We start from the raw sequence: 12,355 nt of genomic DNA on the forward strand, positions 1-12,355 counted from the left end.
TTGAGTGTAAAACACTTCCGGTGTTTGTACTTCAGACTAAAAAATACGGTGTAAATCATCTTTACAGTTGGCAACTAAGCGGCAAAGTCCAACAAGTAATGTGTGATTGTAAAGTTTTATTTTTGAGTGTATGTAAATAGTGCAGTTTTCTTCATTTGTATGTGCGTCAGGGTGCGATTCAACACTTACATACGTTTATTGCGAAAGTATCCCTAATTGTTTTCCGGTTGTGCACCAGCTAGCCTCGTCTGCTTTGACGCGCGGTGGTTCGGCTGAGGCGGTTCTGACAAGGCTGCGGGGCTGAGAGCTAAAACTTCCCCGCCATGACACCGCGACGGTTCTGAGGCGGACCCGCTTTCACGCTCGGCTGGTTACTGCGCTCATCCGACGCACAGACGACTTGCGTGGATGCCGGAGAGGCCACAATGAGCTCGGGGGACGCCGACGAGCCGCGGGACAGGGCCGACAGCGGCGACAAAGAGCCCGACATGGACGGCTCCGACCACGACAGTGACGTCGCCCGGAGCTGCCCTCCATGTCCACCTGGGACGAGTACGACCTCACCACCGTTGGAGGACCCAGCCGCCGGGCCTCAACCAGAAGGCAGCAGCGGCGGGGGCTCAGACACTGGCCGGGCGAAGAGTCTGTTCTCCTGGCTTCAGAACAGGTCCATTAGGCGGGGCGTGTTTGTGGACCCGGTCCGGGACAACTTCAACACAATGACCAGCTTGTACTGCTCCATGAACCCGGCTGCGGACTCAGTCAACCTGAGCACCAAGACCCACGGAGCTGTGTTCAACCTGGAGTACTCCCCAGACGGGTAAGAGACAGACCGTAACCAGCCCGGCCTTTGACCCGGAGTGACCCCATACTGCAGCCTTACAGAACCTTTACATCTTTAGAACATGAATGCATAGCTTTTCGTGTGATTGAATTGGCATTACTGTACATTCGTGTTTGTTGTCCTTAGGTTCTGTTGTAACGATTACGCTGTGGATTAACACCAGAGTGGGTCAAGAGACTAGACGCCTCATTAAAGCGGGTCAAGCTGACACAGCAATCTGCCTCACATTGTTAGTGGGTCCTGGAAAAAACACATCATAGACACCCAGGACAATAGATTTATCGTTATTTGTGTTTGTAAATGTTTAATATTGTGTCTGGTGCATGTATATTGTATGCTAATGGTCATGTTTTGTTGAAAGATGTTTGGTCCACCCCATACATCAAAGAAGGATGTCAAAATATTAAAAACACCTCATATTATTCGAATCAACACATTTTGGATACAATCTGGGCTCCTGCATATACTCCCATTGCTTCCTTTAATCTTTCTGTTAATATAGTAACAATATGTACGCCTGTCATTCTTGTAGGTCGGTGCTGACGGTGGCCTGCGAGCAGACCGAGGTGCTGCTGTTTGATCCCGTCTCCTCCAGACACATCAAAACCTTGACAGAGGCCCACGAGGATTGTGTCAACAACATAAGGTGTGTTTCTTTTCATCACCTTAATCCGTATTTAAGTTGTTGTGTTGTTTTGTAGGTCGCATTTTAATTAGTTCGAAAGTAGTGGCAACAAAAAGGCAACTCAACAAATTTCCCCACCGAAACATAACCACCGACCCAGTTTTCCCAAGGAGGAAAAAAAATACACATCGAGATGCAGAGCCTTCCTGCCGACAGTCAACACTTACTGAGATGTTCGGTTGACAAAGTGAATACAAAGGGAAAAATGGTGAAAAAAGGTGTGCATGCATAGAAAGTGTAGTTTGCTACATCCCATAAGAAATGCTGCTCTTTAATACCATTGGAAAGACAGCATTTTGAGAAATGCTGCAAATGTTTGACAGACAGTATGAATTGCCCGTGAGAAAATAAATGTCACAAACGACCAAGTCCCAAAGATCTACCTACTTCTATAAATATAGAAAGTATATATTTTTACTATATTTATTTAAAAAAAAATATGAGTCGGTATTTATGTTTTATTAGGTTCTACATGTATATCAGGAGTGCACACACTTTCTCAGCATGCAAGTACAAGTCAAAATGATCTACCTCTTTCTATAAAACATATAACATATACAAAATGTAACCAGTAAACTCTGAAATTCTATTGTAAATATTAATGATTAGTATTTCACATTCACATTTTCAAAGGTTACAGGTAATCAAAGTAGTTGCTATCATAATTCACTTCAATATGGAAATAAAGATAATGACACATAACTCCTAAATAGTTGTGTACATAACCTGAGTACTGGTAATAAGTCAGTCAAATTAGCTATGTAACGTTCATTAGGAGACAAAGTTCACGTATTACACTCAGTTAGCATTTGCTAACAAACATTCCCCATATATGAGAATTTAAAATGATGATGCAAAAGACAATGCAGCCGAAGTCAAGGCAACATATTGAAAAGGTTTCACCAATGGGCACATTTTTAATTTCGTCATGAAATAATAGTTTAAGAAGCGAACGTGTAGAAAACACTGATTTCTGTAGTGGAATTCATGACGTGAAGCAAAGCCAGTAAACAATACACTTTTTTTCTACGTAACTAGCCGCTACAAGTGAACAGATAAACTTTGTTATAGACATCTTACCGCAGAGTTAGTTCATCCATAATCAGAATAATAAAGATGAAAGTTGCATCTTTGTGTGTAGCTTGAAACTCTGCGGGGGAGCAAGCGCGAATCAGGAGGGGAGCTTAATGTCAGCTGACTGTCATATGACAACTACAAAGTGACGTTTACGCGATCGACCTAAACTACCTTGGCGATCTACCGGTAGCTCGCGATCGACGTAAAGGCCGCCCCTGTAATGCACGATTGCGAGACTGTTGAAAAATACAATAACACCTTTTAAAGGTAGTGGGGTAAATGATAAAGTCAGATGCGTTCCATTAACAGGAACACCTACAAAATAACGTGACAAACAGCTGTGTGCTCGGTCCCTCCACAGGTTCCTGGACAACCGTCTGTTTGCCACCTGCTCCGACGACACCACCATCGCATTGTGGGACCTGAGGAAACTCAACTCCAAGGTGTGCTCGCTTCACGGCCATGCCAGTTGGGTGAAGAACATTGAGTATGACACCAACACGCGCCTCCTTGTCACCTCCGGCTTTGACGGCAACGTCATCACGTGGGATACTAACAGGTACAGGGTTTCCCACAGGACTGGAATCGTGACACATTTGCATGAAATTGTAATGGATGCCTTTAGAAGGGAGGAATAACATTGTGGGAGAGAGTGTACAAAACCGTGATATACTGTATCGTTAAGACTGCAAATTAACTTCTCTCGTCTTTTTTTTTTACGTCACAAACAAGACTGAGCCGCAGAGGGGCTGCAGCGGCACCCACTGCTTGTTGAGAAAAGTGTTGGAACATTGGAACATTTTTCCACGTCTCTGTTTCATAGATAATATTTTTCGCCATGCATAAAACTTTGCGTTTTGTTCCGCTGTCTTTGATCGCACCACGGTTATGTTTGATGAGACACGAAAATGAAACCTGCACAGTTGTCCATCGCCACTTCACAGTTCAAATATTGTGCCCTCACTCTAACGTGGTTTTTCAAAAAGTAATGAATTAATAAATGATGTTGTTTTGTGGTCGACCACAGACTATTATTAGTAAAAAAAATAATAATAATAATTTTAAAAAGGAAAAGCTAATTTTACATGTTTTTGGCTTAAATTAAGCATTTTCAAGCATGAAAATGGCTAAAGGAAGTAAAATACAGTCGTCACATACAGTCTTCCCTCGTTTATAGCGGTTAATTGGTTCCAGACCAGACTGCTATAAATACATTTTCGTGATATAGGATTCAATGTTAATAAATGGAATATTTTCGTTGTTAGAGCATAGAAAACCTGTTTATGACTTTCTAAATACATTTTTAACATTATTTGAGCCTTCTCGGCATGAAATAAAGCCCTTATGGTCACCTTTACACTCATATAATTCATGGTTTACATCACATTGCGCAACTGTTATGATGCAGGGACTTGAAACGGCCGCTAGCCCAGCAAAGCGAGCTAAGCAGTTAGCCTCAAATGTGAGGAGAGCTTTTTTGTTTTTTCCCAATCTCATGTCGGACATGCCATGACTGATTTCATGCAGTGCAAAGGTAATGTCATGTAAGGTAATGTCTAAATATTTTGTGTCATTACTGCCACTTAGTGACCAGAATACTACATATCGCTTGTATTTCAATATGTTTTTGACTAATAATAGACCATAGTCTACCACGAAACCGCAATCATTTAAGAATTAATTAATTTCTGAAAAACCACAATATAGCAAGGGAGCGATAATCAAACCGAGATATTGTGAGGGACGACTGTACTATATAAGGCATTCAGAGATGTTGATGAAATATAGTATTCTACACTGGTCACTAGGTGTCACAAGTAATGTTACTTTACTGTTCGGCAAGACACACAAGCACCAGACTTTTTCCATCGGAGTTAACCATCTGCTTGCTACTTGTTGAGGTCCAAGCAGAAGCTGTAGTAATTCTACATTTGATCACATTTTACTTGTGTCACATCAACACAATATAGCGACATGGTGGCTATATTTAGCAAGTAAGGGTGTGCATATGTGTTTCTTGCGTCATGCAGTTTTCGGTAATTAAGTACAAGCCTTCGACAAAGGTGAAGAATCCACCGAGCAGGTGAGCGGGAGTGAGCTGCAGCTCCGTAACGCTGCTACGTCTTCCTATTCTTTGGCAGACCAGGAGCCTTACTTATAAAACTGTGCGTGGAAAGCTGACTAAAAGTCTGCGAACGCCAGAAATCCAAAATGTGCGTATGCAACTCCACCCCACGTCACGCCTTCAATTTGCCATAAATGGTCAATGCAAAGTGACTCATGAATGCAGCGTCCATATTTAATGACCCTTGCTTGCATTTCGCTCGCTTCTTCTGAATCATGGCTGCTGAGAAGCCTAAGACAGAGAAGCTTAGGTGGAAATCTTATGTAGTTGGAGAGCTGGAGGCCCGTAAAACGTAAAAAGTGGTCGGTTATCAGGCCACACATTTCCATTTTTTGTTAGCATGTTTCTACATTTTTCCTAATTGATACCACCGTTTCATTTAAAGGTGGACGCAAAAAAATAAATAAAGGTGGTTATGTTGAAAATGAATTGCTGTAATTCCAGATGGATAGTTTAAAAATATGTAACTTAATGATGACATTAACACCATCAAAAATTTGGTATATTATCATTATTTTAAAGCACAACCCTAGAATTTTTTGATGGACAACCTGATGTTTGTTATAGTTAATATTAATGGAACATATTATATTAGCATGATTGTAAAATAAAATGAGGGCCACACAGTGGTCTAGTGGTTAGCATGTTGGCCACACAGTCACAGTCCGGAGATCAGGAAGACCTGGATTCGAATCTCCGTTGGGTATCTGTGTGTGGAGTTTGCATGTTCTCCCCATGTGTGGGTTTTCTCCGGGTACTCTGGTTTCCTCCCACATTCCAAAAACATGCATGTTAGGTTAATTGGAGACTCTAAATTGTCCATAGGTATGAATGTGGGTGTGAATGGTTGTTTGTCTACATGTGCCCTGCCATTGGCTGGCGACCAGTCCAGGGTGTACCCGCCTGTCAGCTGGGATAGGCTCCAGCATACCCCCGCAACCCTAATGAGGAAAAGCGGTGTAGAAAATGGATAAAATAAAATGAAGTATTCAGGTGCTTCATTGTCTTTATTTTTTTGTCTGGATACTATACTGTAATGGTGTTTGTGATAATTGACAAATGATATCCATCAGTGTCATGTCAAATAACAATGCTTTCCACAAATGTTTGAAGTCAATAACGGCGTGATGTTTTCATGCAATGACGGATAAATCTTTATTGGCTTCCATTGCATGTTTATTTCTAACATATGATTTCACCTCACCACTTTTGCCATGTCTCCAAAAAGTACCTCCGCCAACTACAAAGGTGCACACATTCTCACATCAAGTTGTGTTTTTATAGGCGTGGAAAACCGCGTACGCAACTTTTCGGCCCTGTTTTGTGTTTTATAAGTAATGCCCCAGGTGCGTATGACATGCGTTAACAAGCTGTGTTACACAGACAGTTCCATTATATGTGATGTGTATGAGCAAGGGTGAACAGGTAGTGGCAAATCTATTTGTGACAGTCAAAATTTGAAGAATGAATGTCTGGGAAACACTGCGGTAACGCGCATGAGCACCTCTTTTCTTCTCTGGTACAGATACACAGAGGACGGCTGCCCCCACAAGAAGTTTTTCCACACCAGATACCTGATGAGGATGCGTCTGACGCCAGACTGCTCCAAGATGCTCATCTCCACATCCTCCGGCTACCTGCTCATCCTGCACGACCTGGACCTCACCCAGTCCCTGGAGGTGGGCAGCTACCGTATGCTGCGAGCCAGACGCACCCCCCTCACTTCAGGTCAGCCCTCCTCCTCGATCCCTTATTTTCACTCGCTTTTTTGTGATCAATAAGTTTAAAATGTGTCACATGTGTAGATGGTGGTGCATTAGCGTCCAGGGCAGCTGGACCTCGCCAGGGAAATGACTCTAGCAAGCTCCACCCCCACAGAGAAGGTCAGTAACTCAACGTGTTTTTTTGTTGTTTTTTTTTAATTTGTGAAGCAATGTTACTGCTTTGTGGTCTTTTCCTCCACTCTGACCATTTTTGGTCACTAAAAATACATATACGGTACAGTAATTAGTTGTTTATCGTGGTTAATTGGTTCCAAAGTGAATTTCTATGAAATACAGTTCCTTATTTATAAACAGACTATTTTTATAGTTAGAGCAGAGAAAACCTGTTTACTACCTTCTGAATACGTTTTTTTTTAACATTAGAGCCCTCTAGACATGAATTAACACCACTATAGTCATCTTTACACTCGTATTACCCAATGCAGTTATTCCTCGTTTATCGCGGTTAATCAGTTCCAGACCCAACCAGGATATGTGAATTTCCACAAAGTAGGATTCAATATTAATAAATGGAATATTTTTGTAGTTAGAACTTAAACCTGTTTAAGAAATTCTAACTATGATTTTTTTACCATTATTAGAGCCCTCGAGATGTGAAATAACACCCCTATAGTCACCTTTACACAAATATTACCCAATATAGTAGATATAACCAGAGAAAATAAGCCATTTAAGACATCCATAAGACTCGTGCTTGTGTGTGTTTCAATAAATGTCTTCCAGCCGTGTGGACAGGAACATCGGGGATTCAGAGTCGAGTTTTAGCTGGAGTACGGCCACAACATGAGTCCGTGTTGTTATTAATATAATTATAATTATTATTATTATCTTTTTTATTATGTTAATATTATTATGCCTGTTGCGAGATAATTCCAACCTGGAATAAAAGCCTGTTGTTCCGGCGATCAAGTCTGATGCTTGTCTAACCGAACATTAAAGTAACATTACATTACACCTAGTGACCAGTGTAGAATACTACATTTCATCAATCATCTATTTGTATTTTAGTTCATTTAGCCACTGTTATGCTTGAAAATGCTTATTTTAGACCAAGAATTTGTAAAATTTGCTTAGAAATGCATATTTATGGACTAATAATAAGCCGTAGTCAACTACGAAACACCAGTCATCATTTTTTAATGAATTTTTGAAAAAACACGCTAGAGTGACGGCTCGATGTTCAACGCGAGCAAGGCAAGGGACGTTTTTCTTGAAAACGTTTAAACATCTTATTCCCTCATTCCTCCCTTTGTTGTTGTCTTTTAACCAGCTCCAGAATTGACTTTCTTCAAGTTTCTGATTGGCTAAAGTGACCTCACACTTAGTTAGGAGTTATTTCGCCATCTGTTGCTTTGGCATGCACATGTCAGCCTGCAAATCCTTTTTTATATGGACATACAGTATGTGTTTAACGACGCCAGTATAGGGGATTTGGATAGTTTATTTACCTGTTTACACGTAGCCATAGCAAGTTTGAAAAGTTGCTAGTTGACACAAATCCTGTTCCTGCAGGCATTTCTCCCAGGAACAGCCTAGAGGTCCTGACTCCGGAGATACCCGGGGAGAGGGACAGAGGAAACTGCATTACCTCCCTACAGCTTCATCCCAAAGGCTGGGCCACACTCATCCGCTGCTCCAGCAACATGGACGACCAGGAAGTGAGCATTTAGTATATAAGACACAACATAACTTTAAGGAGTGGGCCAGGAGCATAGCATAGCTATGTGAGCTACAGTGCGAACATTACACTCACATTTTAACAGCAACATCATGCTAGGTTACCTAAGGTAACCCAATGTGGTCCTTGGGTTACAAACAAGTTCCATTCCTAGACTGCGATGTGAGTGGCGTTTTGGTCGGAACTTATACGTAAATTATACTAACTAATTAACTTGTAAGTCACTCACACTGTACACAGAACACATGAAGGACATATAAAATACAGTAATTAAATACACGAAGTAAATTCAATGAAAGGTGATGAAAAGAGACACTCCTTGTTGTCCTACCTTTTCAAAATATTGGCCAAGGTTAGATAACTCCACATTCATTGGCATTCAGTAATCTTTATCCTTAATGATGGTTGCAACAGTCGAGCGGTTGGGACCAAAAGAACACCTAACATTGGTGGCCGTGTCTCCTCTCTCTGAGCTTTTTATAAGGGAACTTACCATAAATTAATTTGCGTAAGCCGCACCGGTGTATAAGCCGTGTGTGTCCATGTCATAAAGTGGCATATTTTGGCGCGCACAGGTCTGTGAGGAAACGGGAGCTCTTTCTTTGGCAGGAGCCTATCATGAGCTATGAATAAACTCACAACGAGCTTGTCAACCAATCGGGGGTCAGTGGGGGGCAGTATATATACCCAGTATGACAACATAACAGTCTCACTTACGGTTTCATCTTTCAAAGTACACTTTACTAACAGCACTAAATTCAACACACAGCAACTAACACTCAAACGTTATACCTCGGAAATATAGAAGAATAATATACATGTATCAATGCGAGTTTTATATGGAAAAAAAACATTTGAAAGTGTTCCATTAATGCATTTGCGTTTGAGAAAACCATTTCATTGGAGGAGAGCATAGACAGCATAGAAAATGGCTGCAGTGCTGCATGTGTCCACCAGAGGGAGCCGGAGGACCCGGTGCCCAAAGCAAAAATAGGGAAGCTGACGTCATTGCAGCACCCCAATGAATGCGTTACTCAGACGCAATGCCTTATGGGAAACTATTAAAATGTTGTTGTTTTTTTTTTTTTATTTTAAAGTCATATTGGGACCTTTTGAGTATTAAGTTGCGGTGCGATGAATTCGGTGCTGTTAGTAAAGTGCTCCTTGAAAGATGACACCGTGAGTCAGACTGTTACAGACAGTGAGTCAGACCACTGATTTCCGATTGGTTGACAAACTAGTGAGTGCACTGATAGCTCATGATTGGCTCCTGCCAAAGAAAGAGCTACCGTTTCCTCACTGACTTGCAAGCAGCACAATAGTTAAGCAATCAGTAGTAGTTCTGAAGTAAAGGAGGTCACAAGGTCACAGGTCACAAGATTAGAATTTAGCCATAAATCAGCCACACCGCTGTATCAGCCACGGGGTTCAAAGTTTAATAAAAAAAAAGTAGCAGCTTATACTGTACACCAGAATTTACGGTATGTTCTTTTTCACTTCCATGGCAATGGCCTTCCTTTTCTTTGGCATACTGGCCGCTTGGGAGACATGATGAAGTGTAAACGTTAACTAATAAGCGATATTATTCTTCCTCTTTGTGGCTATGCAGGTACACACCACCTTCTTGCCACACGCGGCGGGAGAATATGGGCCGCTGTAACTAGCTCTCGAGCTAGCCTCATGTTTACGGACCAAATAAATTAATTATGGGGCCGTGTTCGTAACCTCGAAACGTAACACGGAACATCATAAACCGAGGACCGCTTGTAGCCTGTCACTGGAGAAAAACAAAATGATCAATTTACAGCTTCCACGTGTGTAGCTACCTGATGGAGAGTTGGCAAAGCTTTTTTTAAAGATGTGTAGTGAAGGTTTTTTTTTTTTTTTTGCTTGTTTGTTTTTTTGGCAAAGTGGTTTTTGTATACATGGGGCTAGCTCATCCAGCTAGGCAGGAGGAAGGACGTTTTTCCTTCATGATGTCATGAAAAGGTGCAACTTCAAAAGCGAGCATTTGCGTGCCGCTTTTCTCTCAAAAGTGAGGGAGAGCTCTCATTTAGCGCTCATAAACAGGCTGTAGGTTCAAATGTTACTGTTACAAAAGGGGACCTTTTGAAATAAACGTCCACTAAAAGCAGTAATGAGATATTCCAAAAAGAGCCTAAGCAATGCATCTAGACAAAGACCTCCATCTTTCTTCTGTGCAGTGGACGTGCGTGTACGAGTTCCAGGAGGGGGCACCCACCCGCCCGCTGGTGTCCCCCCGCTGCTCCCTGCGCCTCACCCACTACATCGAGGAGGCCAACGTGGGGCGGGGCTACATCAAGGAGCTGTGCTTCAGTCCCGACGGGCGCCTCATCTGTTCGCCGTATGGCTACGGCGTCCGCCTGCTGGCCTTTGACGAGCACTGCGGCGAGCTGGCCGACTGCTTACCCGTGCAGACCAGCTGCCTGCGGGAGGTGCGCGCCATCTACTCCCACAGTGACGTGGTGCTCACCACCAAGTTCTCGCCCACGCACTGCCAGCTGGCATCGGGCTGCCTCAGTGGCCGGGTGGCGCTCTACCAGCCCAAGTTCTAGAGTGGAACAAAAGTATTTTGCAATCTGGCTAATCTAAAATGGCTAATCTATGCACATATTGATGTGTAAAGACCCCCTCCTGCAGGGATGGCATTTGTTTTAAAGTGCTCTAACAGTGGCATGAGGGAGATTGTATTCAAGTGTCCTGGAGGACGTGCTTGTATAGTTTGACTGACGGGCCTAAAGCCTGTGGATGGGGCACTGCAGCCTCCCTCCACTTTGCGATGAGTAACTGCAAGCCGTTCATTGTTGAATCGAGAGCAAGGCTCGCTTTCACTCTGAACTTGAACAGCAGCCAACACTAATGATGCAGGGGACTCTCTGTTTGTGCAAGCCCCTCATTTGGATCCCCCAGGACTCATCGTCTCATTTCAGCTCCACATTAGCGCATGATGCATTCACTTTGTAGCATGGGGGTGGTGTCGCTTACACCTACAGCGCCCTCGTTCAGGCCACTTCTAGGGCTCGTTAACCAATATTGTGACGCTGTTTGAAGCCTGAAATGTCACGGTTCACGCAACAACCTCATCCAGGCCGGCGTTCAGTTCAAGCTTCAGTGAGTTTGTCGTTTTCCCCATTTAATCAATATGACACTTCATTTTTGCTTGATTTCCTGCAAAATCCACCGTCTTGGCATTGATGCACACGCATCTCAAGTATATGTTGCAGTCTTTTTGACAGTGTTTTTGTAAGATTCCCTCAAGTGGTGCAAAAAGATGCAATTGAACTACTATGCATACCGTCCTTAGTTAGTAATCATACGGTTATTTGTTATCACCAATGAAACTGTATTGCAGTTTATATAAATATAGTTCTGATATTTCCTGGAGTCCTCATATATAAGGTCGCCCCTGAAAGGCAAGTGAGGCAAAACATGTTTATTTATTTATGATTACTGATTTGTATCTCCTCCTGGTGCATTTGTACGATGTTGTTGTAGTTCCCAATGTGGCCACAGGGGGCTTCACGCTGAAAGAAGCCTTGTCTTGACAAAATTGCATATTTTCCCCAGCTGGCCTTCCGGGTCTTTCCTTATAACTAGATGTGGCCTAAATAATAATAACAGTAATGAAAAAGTGCTTTGACGAGAAATGCAGCTTTGTTGCTAATGACAGACTATCATAATGGTAGACATGAGAATTGCATCACCGTTAAGTTTGGTAATTGTCGTGGAACAAAACATAATTGAACAGAAAACAGTTGTTTATCATGCACAACGTTGGGGAAATGGAAGCGAACCTGCCTTTTTTTTGTTGTTGTTATTCTTTTGTCCTACAGAGAAGTGTCTTAACCATTTTCACTTCAGGTTTAACCACCACCGAGTTTTTTTCTTTTGTAAGAAAAGAAAAATGTGTTATGCGCTTTTCTGTGTGTTCTGAATCATTTTAAGCTGTGTTTTGTTACGGACTGTCCTCAGTGTGTGTGTGTGTGTGTGTTTGCATCCTGGGCGGGGGGAACAACAACAAGAAGAAAATGACTTTACACATCAACTAATCCCAGCTATGAAACTTAGAAAAAAGGTACTTGCCATCACTCGACAATAAAAAGCTTCTTTTTTGCACGGTGGCTTCAAAGACTTGTTTGTG

General features: G+C 42.3%; 1 protein-coding gene across 1 annotated transcript; it reads left to right on the forward strand.

The window, feature by feature from the left end:
• The first annotated feature begins 238 nt into the window (after nt 1–238).
• Nucleotides 239–12,324, forward strand: wdr32 (WD repeat domain 32). The gene is made up of 7 exons (XM_054797659.1): nt 239–820; nt 1,377–1,490; nt 2,968–3,165; nt 6,257–6,459; nt 6,537–6,614; nt 8,028–8,173; nt 10,398–12,324. The coding sequence occupies exons 1-7, from the start codon at nt 426–428 to the stop codon at nt 10,767–10,769; spliced, it is 1,506 nt and encodes a 501-aa protein (XP_054653634.1). The 5' UTR covers nt 239–425; the 3' UTR covers nt 10,770–12,324.
• Nucleotides 12,325–12,355: the final 31 nt, after the last annotated feature.

Source organism: Dunckerocampus dactyliophorus, chromosome 13, assembly GCF_027744805.1.
Source record: "Dunckerocampus dactyliophorus isolate RoL2022-P2 chromosome 13, RoL_Ddac_1.1, whole genome shotgun sequence".
Taxonomy (NCBI): domain Eukaryota; kingdom Metazoa; phylum Chordata; class Actinopteri; order Syngnathiformes; family Syngnathidae; genus Dunckerocampus; species Dunckerocampus dactyliophorus.

What these genes read in the sequence shown, in the direction of transcription:
- wdr32 (XM_054797659.1), top strand. Translation starts at nt 426, where the DNA reads ATGAGCTCGGGGGACGCCGACGAGCCGCGGGACAGGGCCGACAGCGGC. An exon ending in GATTGTGTCAACAACATAAG is followed by an intron (nt 1,491 to 2,967) that starts GTGTGTTTCTTT and finishes GTCCCTCCACAG; the next exon opens with GTTCCTGGACAACCGTCTGT. An exon ending in ACGCACCCCCCTCACTTCAG is followed by an intron (nt 6,460 to 6,536) that starts GTCAGCCCTCCT and finishes TCACATGTGTAG; the next exon opens with ATGGTGGTGCATTAGCGTCC.